Raw genomic sequence first — 18,901 nt, forward strand, 5'->3', positions numbered from 1 at the left:
TCGTACAAAGCGCCTGCCAGCTACGATGCCCAACTCATTTTTCCTCTGCAAACTCTTCCCTGCACTAAATAACAGCCCATCACCAAAATGAAAAGCTGGGTCGGCGCATTTGCATTTTTATCTAGCCAGCAGTGGCATAGCTTTAGCTTGCAAATGAAATGATATAAAGTGGATTAGCGGTTTGAATGTCAGGAGCAATAATGCATTACCTGCCAGCTGAAAAGAGTCTTAGGCTCGTTGGGAAGGCACAATACACCATCTGGCCCAGCTCCACACACACTCGCCCAGTAAAGCAACAATGAACTGGTGTGGGTATTGCACACACAGAGAGAGAACCTCCAGCCCACACCTGGCTGAATATTGTCGCACCTGAGGCGGGGTGAGGTGTCACCTCTCCCGCCTGGGGGATATTCAGCAGGGCGTGCAGTTAATACACGCCTCAGGAAGGGTAACGAGAAGAAATAAATGACCTGATACTTGGTTAACACGCCAAGCAAACACACCTCGGGCGCAGCAACACCCTGGTATGCGAGCGCCCGCCTATTTCCCAGAGTTCAGGTACAAAAAGCGTGTGACAGGTTACAGCAGGATTTATGCGAGGCTTGCAGAGGGAGGGCAGCAAAGCCCGGCACAAACCTCCCCAACCCTCCAAAAACGTGGATTTTTGGAGACAGCAAACACGCCCTCGCGTTTTCATGGATGGAGAGGCAGGCGACTTTACAGCGAGCTTTAAGTCAATGACGAGACACGTCGCAAAAAATGAAGTCATGGTATCACAACAGATTTTGAGAACTGCAACTAGACTGATACCATGAAACCATTCCAGGTTTTAACATCCATTTTGCCCTCAGCGTGGATATTTGCTTAGTCTTTGTGTGTCTCCCGACCAAGGCAGTGGAAGGATTCGGTTTAACCTTCGTTTCCTCCCACACTAGCCTTTGTGCAGCTTTTAATCCCTGGGAGAGCAGTTTAATTAACACACACACACCCAGTTTGAATTTTTAACTAGCTCTGCGTGCAGCTTAATTGGGCAAACGCCTGCCTGTGCTCCAACACCACTTGGAAAGAGGTTTTTTCCAAGTGGAAATTACCTGAAAAAGTTAAAGCATAAGAGGAAAAGCTCTGAGGAGGGGAGAGGTCTCCCAGAGTGGTAAACACCGCCCTCTCCCCCCCCCGGTTTTACCGGAGCCCTCCCGTGCCCCATAACCACCGACCCTCCCCACAAGGGACCTCCCCGGAGAAGGGCGGCTGTTCCCAGCGGCCAGCCCCGCTCCCCCAGGCCCCCAAACCGGGTCCCACCCGCTGAAGCAGCCGGTAAGCTCCGGCCCACCCCCTCCCCACTTCAGTACCGGCTCCAGCCTAGGCCCAGCACCGGTCCCCCCCCCGCCCATTCCCCCATGGCCCCCCTCTCTCCTCAGTCCCTCCGGTCCGCTCCCTCTCTCTCAGAGCCATTACCCCCCCATCCCCCCCCCCAACGGAGCCGTTACCTCCCACAGACCCCGGGAGCGGGTCGCTGCCGGCCCGTGCGCGGCCTCCTCGGCTCCGCCCGTAGCGCAGCCTCTTCCCTTTTTACCCCCCCCCCCTCCCTCAAGTCTTTCCCCGCGCCGCCCCTCCTCAGCCCGGAAACGGGGCGGCGGAGGCGGTGCCCAGCACCGGAAGCGCCCGCCCCGCTTCCGGGTACAGCCCCGGCAACGGAAGCATGACCGCCCCGCACCCCGGAAATGGCTACAGGGAGAGAAAAGGGGCGGGGAGGAGGCGGCCGGCAGCCAATGACACAGCGGAACGGTGGGGGGCGGCTTCCGGTTCCGGGGGGCATAAAAGGCGGCGCGCGGGGCCCGGGACGGCAGTCGCGGAGGAGGTGTCAGTTGGGGTGGAAGGAGTCCGCGCAGGTGAGGGCTGGGGTGGCGCCGGCGGCTCCCCTGGCGGGAGGTCCCCATTATTCCCTCGGGCCTCTTGAGGGAAGGGCGGAATGATTCATGGCAGGGTCCTTCTTTGTTCCCTCAGGTCTGTGTTGGAGGGGTATGTGGGGGGGCTGTGAGGGGGCGTCCTCTCAGGTCCTTGGGGAGGGGTCTGTGCTTGTCTCCTCAGGGGCCGCGTATATGAGGATAGGCTGAGGGAGTTGGGGGGGGGGGGTTCAGCCTGGAGAAGAGAAGGCTCCGGGAAAGAGCTGGGGAGGGACTCTGGATCATGGCGGGGAGCAATAGGACAAGGGGGAACAGTTTTAAACTAAAAAAGAGGAGATTAAGATGAGATACAAGGAAGAAATTCTTTCCTATGAGGGTGGTGAGACTCTAGCCCAGGTTGCCCAGAGAAGCTGTGTCTGCCCCATCCCTGGAGGGGTTCAAGGCCGGGTTGGACGGGGCTTGGAGCAGCCTGGTCTGGTGGGAGGTGTCCCTGCCCAGGGCAGGGGGATTGGGGTTGGATGCTCTTTAAGGTCCCTTCTGACCTAAACTATTCTATTACATACATGTGGTTGGGTCTGGAATAAATAAGTATTAAGCCTCCCCCGTGTCTCCTCCTCAGTATCCTTTCTCACCTCAGATCCCTTAGTGCTGCTGTTGGGGCTTGCTAGTGTATTAATTCCTTCCAGTTCTATAGTGCATGGGAGTAGGTGTCAGGGCTTCTCGATGTTCCTGCTGTGTTCCCTCTGGGAAGGTACTTTCTGACATCTCTCTGTCCCTGCTCACCTCAGGCCCAGTCAGCATGGCTGATGAGGAGATTGCTGCCCTTGTGGTGGACAATGGCTCTGGCATGTGCAAGGCAGGCTTTGCAGGGGATGATGCCCCCCGTGCTGTGTTCCCCTCCATTGTGGGACGCCCCCGGCATCAGGGTGTCATGGTGGGCATGGGGCAGAAGGACAGCTATGTGGGGGATGAGGCACAGAGCAAGAGAGGCATCCTCACCCTGAAGTACCCCATCGAGCACGGCATCGTCACCAACTGGGATGACATGGAGAAGATATGGCACCACACCTTCTACAACGAGCTGCGTGTTGCCCCAGAGGAGCACCCTGTCCTGCTCACCGAGGCCCCCCTGAACCCCAAGGCCAACCGGGAGAAGATGACCCAGATCATGTTTGAGACCTTCAACACCCCAGCTATGTATGTTGCCATCCAGGCTGTGCTGTCCCTCTATGCCTCTGGCCGTACCACTGGCATAGTCATGGACTCTGGGGATGGTGTCACCCACACCGTGCCCATCTATGAAGGCTACGCGCTGCCCCATGCCATCCTGCGTCTAGACTTGGCTGGTCGTGACCTGACTGACTACCTCATGAAGATCCTTACAGAGCGGGGTTACAGCTTCACCACCACGGCCGAGAGAGAGATTGTGCGGGACATCAAGGAGAAGCTCTGCTATGTTGCTCTGGACTTTGAGCAGGAGATGGCCACAGCTGCCTCATCTTCCTCCCTGGAGAAGAGCTATGAGCTGCCAGATGGGCAGGTGATCACCATTGGGAACGAGCGTTTCCGATGCCCTGAGGCCATCTTCCAGCCTTCTTTCCTGGGCATGGAGTCCTGTGGCATCCACGAGACCACCTTCAACTCCATCATGAAGTGTGACGTGGACATCAGGAAGGACCTGTACGCCAATACTGTGCTCTCTGGTGGTACCACCATGTACCCTGGCATTGCTGACAGGATGCAGAAGGAAATCACCGCCCTGGCACCCAGCACCATGAAGATCAAGATCATTGCCCCACCGGAGCGCAAATACTCTGTCTGGATTGGGGGGTCCATCTTGGCCTCTCTCTCCACCTTCCAGCAGATGTGGATCAGCAAGCAGGAGTATGATGAGTCCGGCCCCTCCATTGTCCATCGCAAATGCTTCTAGAGGGACTGCTGGCAGTCACCTGAGGAGTCAACCTCCTGCTACGTTGGACCAGAATTGTTTGACTGTTACTTATTTCATGTTTTAACTGATGTGTTGAGGTACCAAGTAGTGACCTGTGTAGGCTGTAGTTCTCCTGTGGCTGGCTAGCTGCTCCTCCTCTGGAGGGCTGTTAGCTTCTCCTAAGTAACACTGGTAGGATGACACTAAAGTTAGACTTGTCACCTTTAGGTTTGTCACAACTGACTCCTTTGTAGGAAAACAAATAAACTTCTTAGGCTTAAAAATGACAAGAGGCTATTTTGCTTTCTTTCGGGGTGGGCTCAGTCTCCTTGCTGCAAGGAATTATTGTGCAATACATGGTAGTGGACTCCAACCTGGCCTGCTTCAGACTTAGCAGAGCGTTTACCCCAAATTTTGTTTTCTAAACCATGTAAGGGCACCTTTTGAAGCTGCAGACCATTTTCAGTGCTGTCAGGGAGGAAAGCATGGCTGGTATGTGGCCGGCACAGTCTTCCTGGACTTTCATGGTAACATGGCTTTTTTTAGAATGCAAACAGCTCTTCTTGCCACAAAAAGCCGGGGCCTTGGCAGATGTTTGTGTGACCGGGGGAGCAGCGGCCTCTCCTTTTTTGGGATGGGGGTGGGCGGGGAGGCGGGGCGTGAGACGATGCCGCTGCCGACATCGCCGCCTCCCGCGGAGCGCCGCCGTGACTGTGCGACGGCGCCGCTCTCCCCCTTTTAAACCCACAGTCGCCTCCCTATTGGCTGGGCCTGGTCGGGCCAGCCAATCGGCGGCTTCCTAGTCCTACGGCACCGCCTTCTCCGGCGGACTCAGTTTCCCAGCCTGCACCGCTGCGGCCGGGCAGCACTTCCGCTTCCGGTGCGGCACCAGGGTGCGGGTGGAACGGAGCTGAGGGGCGGCTGGGGGGCGTTCGGGGAGCGGCGGGGGGCTGGGGGGGGGTGGACAGCCACATTCCCCCTCATCTCCACCATCTCTGTGCCGGGAAACGGGGGTTTCAGGGGCTGGGGCCTGGCCTGGGGGCTGTGCGCGTCGGGAGAACCGGGCTGGGCCTTGCTCTTGGTTTCTCCCTCGGCTGAGTGGTGAGGCCGGCAGAGGTGTTCCTGCCTTCCCAGGTACGGCTCCAGGCTGAGGTAGGAACCGAAAAAGCATGGTTGTGCCTTGGTCAGGCCTCCTGTGAGTTTCCTGCGCGCTTCCCAGCACATTTATAAGGTTTTATTGTCTGCTTGGGGGAGAATCCCACTTTGGTTTGTTTTCCTCCATTTCCAGAGCTTTCCGGGTCTTAGGCCGCGTTCAGTGCGGAGGCTGCATGTCCCTGCCGGAGTGGCACATCGCGGTGAAGCTGGCGGATCAGCCACTGGCTCCCAAATCCATCTTACGGTTGCCGGAGACGGAGCTGGGAGAATGCCCGCTCGGTGGGTGCAGCATCTCCTACCTCAAGCAGCTTATCACCGGCAAACTGCAGGAGTCCGTCCCAGACCCTGAGCTCATCGGTAGGTGCCTTGTGTGGGTCGTGTCAAAGTCTTGCCGCTTGGGGCCACCCTCTTCCTCTCCTCGTTGCGGCTGGGGCACAAACATCCTACTGTTAGTGGTGCTGGGCTGGTGGGGAGACTTGGTGCAACCAGATAGCATGGTGTGGAGGTTCAAAGCTTGCTCCAGAGACTCTGCTGTGCTGCAGCAGTCTTAGTACCTTGTGATTTGTATAGTTTGTTCTGCATTTTCTTGGAATCACAGTGCTTCTGCAGTGTCGGTGCCCTTGTTAAGAAATTTTTGGACTTGCCAATGCCAGCATGTCCTTGTGTGATCTCTTATGAGAACCATGAGAGATGTCAGCCTTTCTGGTATCCTGGGGCGCATTAAAAAGAGCGTGGCCAGCAGGTGGAGGGAGGTCATCCTCCACCGCTACTCTGCCCTGGTGAGGCCACATCTGGAGCAATGTGTCCAGTTCTGGGTTCCGCAGTTCAAGAAAGACAGGGAACTGCTGGAGAGAGTCCAGAGGAGGCTACGAAGATGATCAGGGGACTGGAGCACCTCTCTGCTGAGGAAAGGCTGAGAGCCCTGGGGCTGTTTAGCCTGGAGAAGACTGAGAGGGGATCTCATCAATGCTGATCAATATCTAAAGGGCGGGTGGCAAGAGCATGGGGCCAGACTCTTTTCAGCGGTGCCCAGTGATAGGACAAGGGGCAATGGGCACAAACTGGAACATGGGAAATTCCATCTCAACGTGAGGAAAAACTTCTTTCCTTTGAGGGTGGCAGAGCCCTGGAACAGGCTGCCCAGAGAGGTGGTGGAGTCTCCTTCTCTGGAGACATTCCAAACCCACCTGGACGCGTTGCTGTGCCACCTGCTCTGGGTGAGCCTGCTTTGGCAGGTTGGACTAGATGATCTCCAGAGGTCCCTTCCAACCCCAATCATTCTGTGGTTCTAAAGGAGGTGGCAAAGTCATGTTCTGTGAGTCTCAACTCTCTGATTTCCTCCCTGAATCTCAGCTTCATGATTTATGTGTTAAAGCTTCCCTGTGCTGCTGACCAGAAGAAGCAGCTACGCAGGCAGAGCAATAACCCCCAGTCCGCCCTCAGTTCTTAAAGACCCCCGGCCCTTTCTGAGTGTGTAGTAGATACATATCTTCAGATGTTTCTCTCTCCTAGATCTGATCTATTGTGGCCGTAAGCTGAGGGATGACCAGACGCTTGATTTTTATGGCATCCAGTCTGGCTCCACTGTTCATGTCCTGCGCAAGTCCTGGCCTGAGCCTGACCAGAAACCAGGTGAGGAGGAGACAGTGTGGGTTACCACTTAGGTCTCCTCAAGGTGTGTTTGGTCTGGGTGGCTGGTGACTGAGGAACAGCTTCTCTTGTGATTTGTTTCTGGGAGGCTGATGTGGGGTTTGGAGGAAGAATTGATCCATAGGTTTGTGTGGGAACTCTCCACCTCTAAGAGCAGCAAATGGGCATTCTATTTTCTTGCTGCTGGGAGAGTTAAGGAATGAGCTACATAATGTGGAGAGTGAACATCCCTTAATCGACTGTGACCAATTTTAGGGTGTTGCCAGAGAATTGGGAACAACACGACTTGTTACTCAGCTCAAGGGATGAGCAGGCTTGTGTGTGTTCCTAGTCTGCCTGAGTTAGTTTAGAGTTGCTACTTTTAATACAGCTGCTTTTGTATGTGTAGGAGGATATATCTATATACTTCTATATGTCTGGAAGTGCAGTTCGCTGTTATGCTGTGGTAAATATACTGAGACATTTGCAGTCATTAGCCTGTGCCCTTCCTCTCTTGGTCAGTCAAATCCAGGGGAATGAAAGAATCACCACTGCTATCGCAGCGTGGAAGTCCCAGTGGCATGTAAAATAGCTAGTAAAGCTGACAGAGGGAGAACCATGTTTTGTTCTGTTATTTTTCCTCTCTCAGAGCCTGTGGATAAGGTGGCAGCAGTACGAGAGTTCCGGGTCCTTCACACTGCGCTGCACAGCAGTCCTGCCTACAGGGATGCAGTGAGTGGGGCTTCATACTTTGTGATCTGGGTGTCTTTTGGTCGGTCCCCTCTCTGTGAAGAGAGTCCTCGAGTGGAGCCTTGTTGTGCGACGCTGCTGATCTGCTCCGATTTCTCTCGCAGGTCTTCAAAATGCTGGGGAACAAGGAGTCACTGGATCAGATCATCGTAGCTACTCCCGGCCTCAGCAGTGACCCTATTGCTTTGGGTGAGTGCAGATGTGATCCAGAGGATCTGAGGAAAGCCAAATGAAGATAGTCAGTGTTTGTTTAATTCCTGACATGGGGAAAGGAGTTCTCCTTCTCTGGAGAAAGTGTCTTTTTTGGTTCCTTTGCGGAGCATAAGAGGAAGCGTCAGAGTTGTGCTCTGTTGGTAATGTTTGGGGATGAACGCTGTCTTCAAAAGGATTAGGGAACACTGAGCCCAGAGGAGAGCAGTGGGGATGGATGCTTTTTCCCTGCTGTGTTACAAAAATGTTCACTAAATCTAGCTTGCTGCTTCTGTCCCGGGATGTTACCAGCTCTTTTGGCACGTTGCTATGAGGCAGGTGGAATGTGGGATGCAGCTGCAACCTCATACAGCGAGCAGCTGGCTGGGTTTAGCTGGATGTCAGATTCGATCCTGCCCTTAGGGTGGAGCTGTTGGAGCTGGAGCACAATCTGTGCTGGGAAAGTCGCATCGCTTGGGTGTGTGTGGCGGTGATCGAGTTGCTCCAGGAAGACGTAAAAGGCTTCAGAGAGAACAATAATAGAGTATTTATGGTGACTCAGTTCCTGAAAAACAATTAATTCTTTTGGTTTTTCCCTTGGTTCTTGTTTGACCGGCTCGTGTTTCTGGTATCCTGTCTTTTACTCGTTGTGTTTCCTGGTCCCTCCCAGGAGTCCTACAGGACAAGGATCTCTTTTCAGTGTTTGCAGACCCCAACATGCTGGACACGTAAGTTCACACAAGCTGGGCAGTGACTAAGCAATGCCTTTGTCGCGCTATTGTATAAGACCACTTCTCTTTGGGTGGGAGAGAGAGTTCTGCTCCTGCCAGTACAGGTACACCAGGCCAGACATTCAGGATGGGACTCTTTATTCCTCGGTGGCAGGAAAGAGGGAACAGATACTTTGATACACACCTGCCTCTACTGTTGGATTAGACCAGAGGATATTTAGTGGGAGACAGGGCCATAATCGCAGCCAGATTGCGGGTTTAAATTCCAATCTGGTTGCTCACAGCAGGGAGTTGCTCCTGTGAGAGCATATGACAGAAGTAAACAATGGGATCATGAAGGAGCCCCAGTTTCTCCGCCTGTGTGGAGCACCGCGGGGAGATGTTTGTTGCTGGACAGCCAAAGGCAGTGTCCAAGGTGGTGCTGGTGCAGCCAGCGAGGATGGTTCTGCCATTCCTGACATAAGTTCTTTGCTGTTATTGAGCTGCTGATTTCTTAGTTTCAGTGTGTACGTGGTCATCCTCCCCCTCTACTCTGCCTTGGTGAGGCCGCACCTGGAGTAATGTGTCCAGTTCTGGGCTCCCCGGTTCAAGAGGGACAGGGAACTGCTGGAAAGGGTGCAGCGGAGGGCTACGAGGATGATTAGGGGACTGGAACACCTCTCTTATGAGGAAAGACTGAGGGATTTGGGTCTCTTCAGTCTGGAAAAAAGACGTCTGAGGGGTGACCTTATCAATGCTTATAAATACTTAAAGGGTGGGTGTCAGGACGATGGGGCCAGGCTCTTTTCAGTGGTGCCCGGGGACAGGACAAGAGGCAATGGGCACAAACTGGAACATAGGAAGTTCCACCTAAACATGAGGAGGAACTTCTTTACCCTGAGGGTGGCAGAGCACTGGAACAGGCTGCCCAGAGAGGTGGTGGAGTCTCCAACTCTGGAGACATTCAAAACCCACCTGGACATGTTCCTGTGTAACCTGCTCTAGGTGACCCTGCTCTGGCAGGGGGGTTGGACTAGATGATCTCCAGAGGTCCCTTCCAACCCTATGATTCTATGATTCTATGATTCTATTCTTCCACTCTTTCTCTCCAGGCTGATCCCAGCCCACCCCGCGCTTGTGAATGCCATTGTCCTTGTTCTGCACTCAGTGGCTGGCAGCACCCCGCTCCCAGCCCCAGAGACATCCTCCCGAGGCATGTCCTCTGGCTCCTACCGCGACATGCCAGGTACGTTCAGACGCACAGATGAGTGGGGAGCCCTGCAGAGCTGATGTGCTGCGGGATTTGCAGACAAATCTGTGCTGTACTGACATGGTCTCATCAGGCTGGAAGGAAAAGAAGTTTGGGTTCCTGAGCTAGGAACAACATGCACTGTGGTTTGGTAGATTTTTTTTTTTTTTTTTTTTTTTTGTGCTGTGTGAGACTTGTCTGGGGCACTTCAGGCTCTGGGCCTCTCCCAGCCAGGCATGTATAATGACTGTCGGTAGCAGAGGGCTGTGGCCTCTGTTTTGTGTGAAGGATGAGTCCGACCTGTCTTCACTGACCTGCTGCACATGGACTTGTTGGTGCTGAGGCCTCTGTCCTAACCGGGGTGCTAGCTGGGGCTGAGCCTGGTGGCTGGGCAATCCAAGACTCCACAGGATTCTTGTGTGGTGCCTAACTCCTGCCAGCACCCGGTTTTCTGCAACTGTTGGTTCCCCTTTCTGTTGCAGGTGGCTTTCTCTTTGAAGGTCTCTCTGATGATGAAGATGACTTCCACCAGGTAAGCAGACAGGTTGGGTGGAATGGCTGTTTTGCACTGGCAATATTAACTTGTAGCCCTTAAAGACTCCAAAGGTTTTCTCTCTTCCTGTCTCGTGAACAGCATGAGCTACTCTGGCTCCTAGGGATATTGTGGAGACAAACGTATTGATTGTGGCATCCTTGCATGCTGCTCATGTTAGGATTTTCTTGAGTGCTGAGGTAGGGTAACAACAGAAGAATGCGGAAGGACCACCGCAGGACCACTCGCAACAGCACTTATCCTCAGGGTAAACACCTTCGTAATCAAATTGACACAGAACCAGAGTTGTGTGCAGATGAGCATGGCTGAGAAGCATGTGAGTGTTGGTCCCTGCCCTTCTTCTGTAATGTAAAAATGTTTTCCTCTCCAAAGGACAAAGTATTTTGTAAAGAGAAACTCCATGCTTAGGCAAAAAAAAAAAGCCTGTCAATGGTTAATTGCTTTTTTTGTAGGCTAATAACACTTTGTTTTTAAGCTGATAGATGATACATTAAAAGGTTTACTGCAAATTTCTGCAGCTCTGTAATAGCTAAGTTTTTGGGCAAAAAAAGCAGATACCATTCTGTCATGTTTATTTTTTAAAAGTTCCGCACCTGTGAGTTTCAATGAAAGGCATCCCTGGGAATGGGCACCTGAGCCAGCTCACACCAACATCAGAGGTGGGTTTTTTTTGTTCCCTCCAATCAGAGCACAAGATCTACACCATCCAGCAGCACTTCTGGTTCCCGCCCAGCTTCCCTTGGCTACGCTGGGGCTGCTGGACCCCGTCCCATCACCCAGAGCGAGCTGGCGACCGCCCTGGCACTGGCGAGCACCCCTGAGAGCAGCTCCCACACGCCCACCCCTGGCACCCAGGTACAATGGCAGCGCAGCAGCTAGGGGCATCCTCTGGGCCGTAAAACCAGCCCTTGGCCGAGTACAAGCCCTTCTCAGGTCTGGAAGTCCTCGCTGGTTTATTTTCTTATGATCGGGGTCTTCATACAGGCTTGGGGAGGCGTGGTAGTGGGGATGCAGCAAACGTTGCCCTGTGCTGGCTCTGGTTCCTGTGACAAGTGTTCTTCTGATCCATACACTACTTAATTCCTCCTAGGGTCATTCCTCTGGGACCTCCCCCATGTCCTCCAGTGTCCAGTCAGGAACACCCATCACCAACGACCTCTTCAGCCAGGCCTTACAGCATGCCCTGCAGGCCTCAGGGCAGCCCAGCCTGCAGGTCAGTGTTGCAGCCTCTTCCTTTGGGAGCCCGTGAAAGCCCCATATCGCATCGAGTGTTGCAGGGTGGAGGTGGTTCTTCCAGCTGCATCCTGTGGCAGGACATTAAGCTGAAAGGGGCATGGCTGGAGAAGTGATGCATGCAGGAGGCATGGTAGACCGATGCAAAAGTACTGGGTGGAAGCGGGAGGAGTGGGCTGTGGTGGATCTGGGGAGTTTGCAGCAAGACTTGGAGCTTTCAAGATCTGTTTGTGCACTTAGCATTGTACTTGTGAGCTAGAGAGTGGTGGGAGAATACATCATGGAAGAGTGAGCTGTGGAGAAGGCTGTTTTGTTTCTGCTTGGTCTCTTGCACCTACCCTCAGCTTCTTTTGTTTTCAATCTGTAGAGCCAGTGGCAACCACAGCTTCAGCAGCTGCGAGACATGGGCATACACGATGATGAGCTAAGTCTCCGGGCCCTGCAAGCCACTGGAGGGGACATTCAGGCTGCCCTGGAGCTCATCTTTGCTGGTGGGGCTCCCTAGCTTTTTGGACAGGAGAAGCTGGACTGGTGAGTTGCACTGAGGCAGCTGTGACGTTCCTCAGTCTGGGACTTGGCCCTGAAACTCTTCTGCATTGGGGTTCTCTTCAGCATGGAGCCGTTGGAGTGGCTGCTCCTTTCCTTGCAGGTGGGCAGCGTGCTCCTGTTTGAGAGCCCTGCCCGTGCTGAGGGCAGCTCCTCCAGCTCCAGATTCCTCTCTCCAGCCTCCTCCTCCTGGCCACCAGTGACAAGACCTCAGAACTTTGTCCAGCATGGAAAAAGAGGTGGCTGTGTGTGTTGGGGAGATGTGGCACCTACGGTTCCGCAGTCTTAGATCTGTCAACACGTTCTCCTGCCTGTTGTTTCATTCCTGCCCAGCTGACATGCCTCAGTCTAGTTTGTTTTGGTGTTGTGGTCCCTCTGTGTTTGACTGTATTAAATGGACTGTATTCACTTGCCTGTTGTTTGGGTTGTGATCTCTCCCGGGTTGTGTTCCAGACCTGCGATGGAACATGCTCATTGCATGAAAGGAACCAGAGAAAATGCTTTGCCTGTTGTAGGACTGTTATTACTCAGCAGATGGCACTCCTCATACAGAGCAAAGCTGTATCTGTTGGGAGAGTGATGTTTGGGGTGTAGCTGACCTGCGAAGCCATCCTGCCTGGAGTTAGGCCAATACAAAAGAACTATTTGTGCTGCAGGTATTCTCCGAGAAGGTGCTGCACAGAAGCATCGTGCCTCCTTCTGAGCAGAAGCCTGTTCTCAGTTGTGTTGGCTGAAGCTGGTAGGGTCCTGCAAGCTGACCAGAACAAGGGTACAGGTGCAGGAGTTCATGGCCACCACAGGGTGACAGTCAATAAAATGACAAGCACAAGGGTTGAGGCAGTTGCCAGAGGGTGTGAGGTGCTGCCAAATGACTTGGGAGAAACACCTTTTCTCTGATGTAGGTTAACCTGGCTGCAGCCAGAGTTTTGCAAAGTGTCTTCTAATCCTGGGTGCCACCATTGAGGTGCCTAAGACCTGAGCTGTAAAGGCAATCAAAGGCATTTAGCTGTAATTACTGTCACTGGGAACTGCGAGAAGCAAGAACTGGAACTGGGCTTGGCTTCGCTCTGATTGTACCATTGAGATTAAAAAGGCATGGAAATGGGAGCCAGTTTGCCTGAAATGCCACCATGCATTAGTAGGGAAGCTAAAAGCAGAAAATGCTTTCCTACCTTTAGGCTGCCTGTGCTCCCCTCTAATTCCTCTCCAAGGGCTAGGATCATTTTCTGATACGATCTCAGCTATCACCCAGCAAATGCCGGATTGTTCTCTCTGGGGTAGCCCATTGACTGATAGACTTTAATCCTGTCTAGAGGATTAAGTCTCTCAGGAGGGGAGGGTCTGTTTTTGTTTTTCAATATGTAGGAGATAAGATGTGATGGACATAACTGGCTTTCCTGACTTGATACACCCTTCCGGGTTACTGCCCTCATTACCTGCTTTGGAAACCGAGTCCAGATGATAGCTGTCATTTCACGTGGATGAGGACTGTTTTATTTGTTCCTGTTCCTTGTGCCTTCACTCTTCACTTTGCTGGGGGAGCGGATAGCATATGCACAGCATCCCCCCTCCCTTCCCCACTGTGGAGACAAGCCCTGCTGTCAGCCCTCAATCCTCCCGGGGCTAACCGAGGATTAGCTGTATCGCAGATGCTGCTGCCCAAAACTGGAAAGCGTTTGCAAGTGCTCGCAGACCTGCTCGGGGCTAGCAGGACTTGCTTTGGGACCAGGGTCACTAGTGTGCTTTGCTGTACCATGCCAATTCTCAGCTTAGGCCAGCTTGCGGTTTTTTGGTGTCCCGGAATGGTATTTCTTTCCTGTCCTGACCTTGCTCTTACGATTTCATCACTTTGTTGACCCACATTTTGTATTAAGTAATTTCCTCTCTTCTAATGGCTATTTCTGCTTCTCCCTGTGTCCCCAGATAATTGAGAATTGCCTGTCTGTTTTGTACGGAAAGAACTTTTTTCTGATTTCTTTCACAAACTCTGTTACTTGGCTTGGAGTACGGCATCAGACACGTTCTCTCTCTCTCTCTCTCTGAACCAGCTCTAACGGAGGAGAACTTGGTGCCGATGTTCACGACACAACTGATGCGTGCGCTTCGCTTCCCTCATCTCGCCTGCCTTTGGCTGCCTAGAATAGACGTGCTCAGCAACCAGACAAATTTAGAGCTGCAGGGATGGGAAGAGAAGCTCTGCCTGGCACCTGCAGGGCTGGTGATGGAGGAGGAGGAGGAAGGAAAACTTTGATGCAGGAGCTCTTGTAGGAAAGAGGGAAGCTCAGAGTTCCTCAGAACTGGCTCTGCAGCAGCCAGAGCATCACCTGCTCTAATGGCAGTGCCTCCCGGCTCTGAGATGAAAGTGCTGCTGGCAGCCACCTCTGCCCGCAGAGAAAGCTGAGCCAGCACAGCTTCTGCCCGGGGGAGAAACTGGCCAGGGGAGGCTGCAGGAGGCACACGCTCCTTTGGAGAGGCCCTTTGCCTGGGGTTAGCAGCCTAAATGTGGCTTGCAGGGGTGGTGTAGCGTGAGGACTCTTGTCCAAGTCAGTTGTCCTGACTTCCACTGTCACTGGAGCCTAAATTCCAAGAGAGATATCGGACAAAACCAGAATGACTCGTGGAGATGCTGGTAGCCATTGCTCGCTGAGAAAGCAGCCAAGTCCAGGCACTAACTTGTTCAGTGGCTGAACACAACAGATTCTGCTCTTTGAGAGCACATTGCAATGCACTGTCTCCCACCTGCCTGTTCCCTGTGGTCCATCCGTGGTGCCACTGCCCTGACACCTTCCCCTCCTCCTTGCGACTTCCATGCCCGGGGTTAGAGGTGCATCCTCTAACGGAGGATGATCCTGGCTCGGTTTGCCAGCATCTGCAGGCCTGATGCGCCTCACTGGCGCTGCTGCAGACTGGGAGGTGCTTGGCTGACCTTTTGGAAGAGGTGGAGGTCAAAGCATGGTTCCCCAACGTAAGCGCTTTCAGCAGGGACTTTCTGGTTCTGACATCAAAGAGAAGTGTTTGGTTCAGTTCCTTCTTTGCCTGTAGTGGAGTTGACAAGGGAAGCAGTAACAGCGGGTGTTTTCAGTAGTAATGGGAGCAGCTGTTTGTAGTCCTGTGTTTTCAGTATTCTTGTTATTTGTTCTGGTACTTGACTGTCAATGCTGGCGCGTCGTGGACACCTGCAGAGGGCTGGCAATTTGTCTGGGATCTAGGCTCCTTGCCATATGGGCCCTGCTTTTCTACTTTGGCCGCTTTGATGGCTTTTTCACCGTGTCCGCCTCATCTCTTTTTCCCTAAGACAGTCCTGAGCTGACTGTCTCTGTGAGGAGCAAAGCGGTTTTGTGGGGATGTGGTTTTCCAGCAAAACAGTGAAATGGAGACGGAGCAGAATCTCCCAGGCTTCACATCCCTGATGGCTTTTGCAGTACCGCAGCCTGTGTGACTGCCCGCCTCCGTCTTCATCTGCTTTCACAATGATGCTGGAGCTTCCCCACGTGTGAAGTGAACGCAACCGGCAAGATCTATCCCAGGAGGAGACGTTGATGTTTGAGGTATTAGCTGTTTATGTGCAGGCATGGTCTCTCTGGTGTGGGCATTCTTGGGTGATTTGTTGGAGCAGATCGTAAACCACCGTCCTTCCCCTCATCCTCCCGCACGTCTCCTGTATTTCAGAATAAATCTTTGTTCCTTGCTCCCCCCAACCAAACAAAGGCTCTGAGTGTCCCCTGCTTGCAGGAGCCTGGCACAGCAGCTGGTTCCCTGTCTGGACAAGGCAGCAAAGCACCTTAAACCGGCGTTGCTGTTTTGCCCAGCTCCATCCACAAACAAAAACATGCAGGAGCCAGAGGACTGACCATTGCGATGGCCCCGCTCATCATGGGCGTCTCTACTGAGCTGGGGGAACATCGTTCTCTTCTCCCCAGCGCAGTGTGGGGATACATGCCTTGGCCCCCCAGCTCCTCTCTGCAACGTTAATTCAGAAGACTGGTGGAAGGTGACTTTCTCCAGTGTTCCGGGATGCTCAGCATCTCCCTTGGGTTTTGGTAGGGCAGGAGTAAGCTTGGGCAGTCTGGAAGGATAAATCCCTGTTGTGAGAAGAGCAATGGCCTGGCAGACCCCTTGTCCATCGGTTTGCTTTGTTCGCAAAGGCCTCGGTGGTTTCCTGGCTGCTTTCAGCTTTGTCCTCGTGGGGAATGCCAAAGTATCAGGAAACATCATCACTTTTAGTTTCTTTTCTTAAATGAGCTTTGTGCTGGTTCAGTGAGCGGAACGCTCTCGCCGTGGGGGACAGGCTAGTGCCAGGGCAAAGGGAAGAAGGGGCAGCAGGGCCTGGTGGGGTCATGGGCCACTTGTTCAGAAGGGTGCATTAGTTTTGGTGTTTGAGGGAGAAGCTGGAGAACTGTGGGTTTCTACTCCAGGGGTGATAAAAGCATGGAATGGGTTATGTAGAATCAGAGACAGAGTCCCCTGTCATCCTGCAGTGGCCAATAATAGGCACTGCAGAAAAACCTCAAGAAAAAGAGAAAGATCCATCTCTTTATCAGGGCCAGCCAGCATGCGTTTAGGAAAGGCAGGTCATGCTTAACCAACCTGATCTCTTTCTATGACCATGTGACCCACCTGCTGGATGCGGAGAAGGCTGTGGACGTCATCTATCTGGACTTTGGTAAGGCCTTTGACACCGTCCCCCACAGCATTCTCCTGGAGAAGCTGGCAAATCCTGGCATAGACAAGTGTACTCTTCGCTGGGTTAAAAACTGGCTGGATGGCCGTGCCCAGAGAGTTGTGATTAATGGGGTGAAATCCTCTTGGTGGCCCGTCACCAGCGGCGTCCCTCAGGGCTCAGTTTTGGGGCTGGTTTTGTTTAATCTGTGATCATAGAATCTTCATGGTTGGAAAGGACCTTTGAGATCATCGAGTCCAACCAAACAACCTACAATCTCTGCCACTAGAGCATGCCCTGAAGTGCCACATCTAGATGTTTCTTAAACACCTCTAGGGATGGTGACCCAACCACCTCCCTGGGCAGGCTGTTCCAATGTTATCAATGATCTGGATGAGGGGATTGAGTGCACCCTCATCAAGTTTGCAGATGACATCAAACCAGGTGGGAGTGTTGATCTGCTGGAGGGTGGGAAGGCTCTACAGAGGGACCTGGACAGGCTGGATTGATGGGCCAAGGCCAACTGTATGAGGTTTAATAAGGCCAAGTGCTGGGTCCTGCATTTCAGTCACAACAACCCCAAGCAACGCTGCAGGCTTGGGGAAGAGTGGCTGGAAAGCTGCCCAGCAGAAAAGGACCTGGGGGTGCTGGTGGACGGCCAGCTTAACATGAGCCAGCAGTGTGCCCAGGCGGCCAAGAAGGCCAACAGCATTCTGGCCTGTATCAGGAATAGCATGGCCAGGAGGAGCAGGGAAGTGACCGTGCCTCTGTACTCGGCACTGGTGAGGCCTCACCTCGAGTGCTGTGTTCAGTTCTGGGCCCCTCTGTACAAGAGGGACATTGAGGTGCTGGAGCGTGTCCAGAGGAGAGCTACCAGGCTGGTGAGGGGTCTGGAGACCGGGTCACATGAGGAGAGGCTGAGGGAGCTGGGCATGTTTAGCTTGGAGAAAAGGAGGCTGAGGGGAGGCCTCATTGCCCTCTACAGCTACCTGAAAGGAGGCTGTAGAGAGGTGGGTTGGTCTCTTCTCCCAAGGGAATAATGACAGGACCAGAGGAAATAGTCTGAAGCTGTGGGAGGGGAGGTTTGGATTAGATATTAGGAAGAATTACTTTACTGAAAGAGTGGTCAGGCACTGGAACAGCCTGCCCAGGGAGGTGGTTGGGTCACCATCCCTAGAGGTGTTTAAGAAATGTCTAGATGTGGCACTTCAGGGCATGCTCTAGTGGCAGAGATTGTAGGTTGTTTGGTTGGACTCGATGATCTCAAAGGTCCTTTCCAACCATGAAGATTCTATGATTCTCTGATTCCTTGTCAATAATGCAACCCTGGTCTTGCTCTTTCTCAGGCAAACTTTCTAGGAAGGAGGAAAGAGTTTTACTGAAGCTGGGATGACTGATCAGGAATAAGGTGAGAGCCCCAAGGTCAGGGCAGGTGGTACAGCGCAGCTTCCCAGCAGCCTGTGTCCTGTGGGACCCAAGCCCTTTCCTGGCATGAATCAACGTTTTTCTTTAGAAGTGACGAAAAGGGAGCTCTGACTTTAGTCATCAAAGCATCCTTTTAAGGAGCTGTGCTTTGCACAGCTAAGAGTCCGTGTGATGCTAACTGGAGAGCAGCACAATAAACCCATGCACTTTTAAGGCAACTGACTGTATTTGAACTTGGTGAAAGCAGAGATGGACTGAAAATGTCGCACCGTGAAAATATTTCTATTTCTTAATACTTTCTTCTGTATTTATAGTATTCTAATATTTATAAATCACAGTGTTTATGAAGAATCCTTTGATTTATAGTAGTGCATGTAGTTCTGCCTTGCAAGGATGCTTGTTTAAGAGTACAGTAAGCAAAAGGAAAGTTCAGAGGGAAGAAGATAAACATCCCCTGAAGTCAAGACAATGGCCGAGCCTCTAGCTTTGAACACGAAGCTTCCTGGCTCTAGTCCCCTTGAACTGAATCTGGAAACTTTAAATAAAACAAAAAAACCCACCCCAAAACCAAACAACAACCCAACCAACGCTCTTAAGGTGAAATCGGGGATTTTGGGGAGCATTTCTGACCACGCAGTCTCTCCCTAGCTGACTTCTGGGTGTTCCAGGCTGCCAGCAAGCAGAAGGGTTGTCCCAAAATCACTTTGAGACTTTTCTTTTTTTTTTTCTTTTTTTTTTTTCCCCCTACCACTGAAATAAATACCGTGCTGATTTAGGAACATGGGCCACTTGTTCAGAAGGGTGCATTGGTTTTGGTGTTTGAGGGAAAAGCTGGAGAGCTGTGGGTTTCTACTCCAGGGGTGATAAAAGCATGGAATGGGTTATGTAGAATCAGAGACAGAGTCCCCTGTCATCCTGCAGTGGCCAATAATAGGCACTGCAGAAAAACCTCAAGAAAAAGAGAAAGA

At 52.6% G+C, this 18,901-nt stretch overlaps 3 protein-coding genes across 7 annotated transcripts in view; 2 read left to right on the forward strand and 1 right to left on the reverse strand.

Moving 5' to 3' along the window:
* The window catches only part of ARID3B (AT-rich interaction domain 3B), a 33,734-nt gene extending 32,114 nt beyond the window's left edge, over positions 1-1,620 (reverse strand). For 2 of the 3 annotated variants that reach the window (XM_063347000.1, XM_063346998.1), the window contains exon 1: positions 1,488-1,620. The gene's annotated coding sequence lies outside the window, so the exon portion shown is untranslated. Of the gene's footprint in view, positions 1-209; positions 286-1,487 lie in introns of those variants that run through there. The other variant, XM_063346999.1, reaches the window with a different exon arrangement.
* A 157-nt stretch (positions 1,621-1,777) lies between these two features.
* Positions 1,778-4,118, forward strand: LOC134520498 (actin, cytoplasmic type 5). Its single transcript, XM_063345927.1, has 2 exons — positions 1,778-1,889; positions 2,693-4,118. Exon 2 carries the CDS (start codon positions 2,704-2,706, stop codon positions 3,832-3,834), a length of 1,131 nt encoding a protein of 376 aa, XP_063201997.1. The 5' UTR covers positions 1,778-1,889; positions 2,693-2,703; the 3' UTR covers positions 3,835-4,118.
* A 589-nt stretch (positions 4,119-4,707) lies between these two features.
* Positions 4,708-12,260, forward strand: UBL7 (ubiquitin like 7). 3 transcript variants are annotated; one of them, XM_063347467.1, is made up of 12 exons: positions 4,708-4,727; positions 5,123-5,346; positions 6,502-6,621; positions 7,268-7,350; positions 7,473-7,557; positions 8,228-8,285; positions 9,380-9,513; positions 9,999-10,048; positions 10,757-10,924; positions 11,160-11,282; positions 11,670-11,833; positions 11,952-12,260. In XM_063347467.1, exons 2-11 carry the CDS (start codon positions 5,163-5,165, stop codon positions 11,805-11,807), a joined length of 1,143 nt encoding a protein of 380 aa, XP_063203537.1. In that variant the 5' UTR covers positions 4,708-4,727; positions 5,123-5,162; the 3' UTR covers positions 11,808-11,833; positions 11,952-12,260. The 3 variants fall into 3 exon arrangements, with proteins under 3 accessions (XP_063203537.1, XP_063203536.1, XP_063203535.1); XM_063347466.1 differs by lacking the exon at positions 4,708-4,727 and adding an exon at positions 4,765-4,986; XM_063347465.1 differs by lacking the exon at positions 4,708-4,727 and adding an exon at positions 4,765-4,968.
* Positions 12,261-18,901: the final 6,641 nt, after the last annotated feature.

The sequence above is a fragment of the Chroicocephalus ridibundus genome, chromosome 9, assembly GCF_963924245.1.
Source record: "Chroicocephalus ridibundus chromosome 9, bChrRid1.1, whole genome shotgun sequence".
Taxonomy (NCBI): domain Eukaryota; kingdom Metazoa; phylum Chordata; class Aves; order Charadriiformes; family Laridae; genus Chroicocephalus; species Chroicocephalus ridibundus.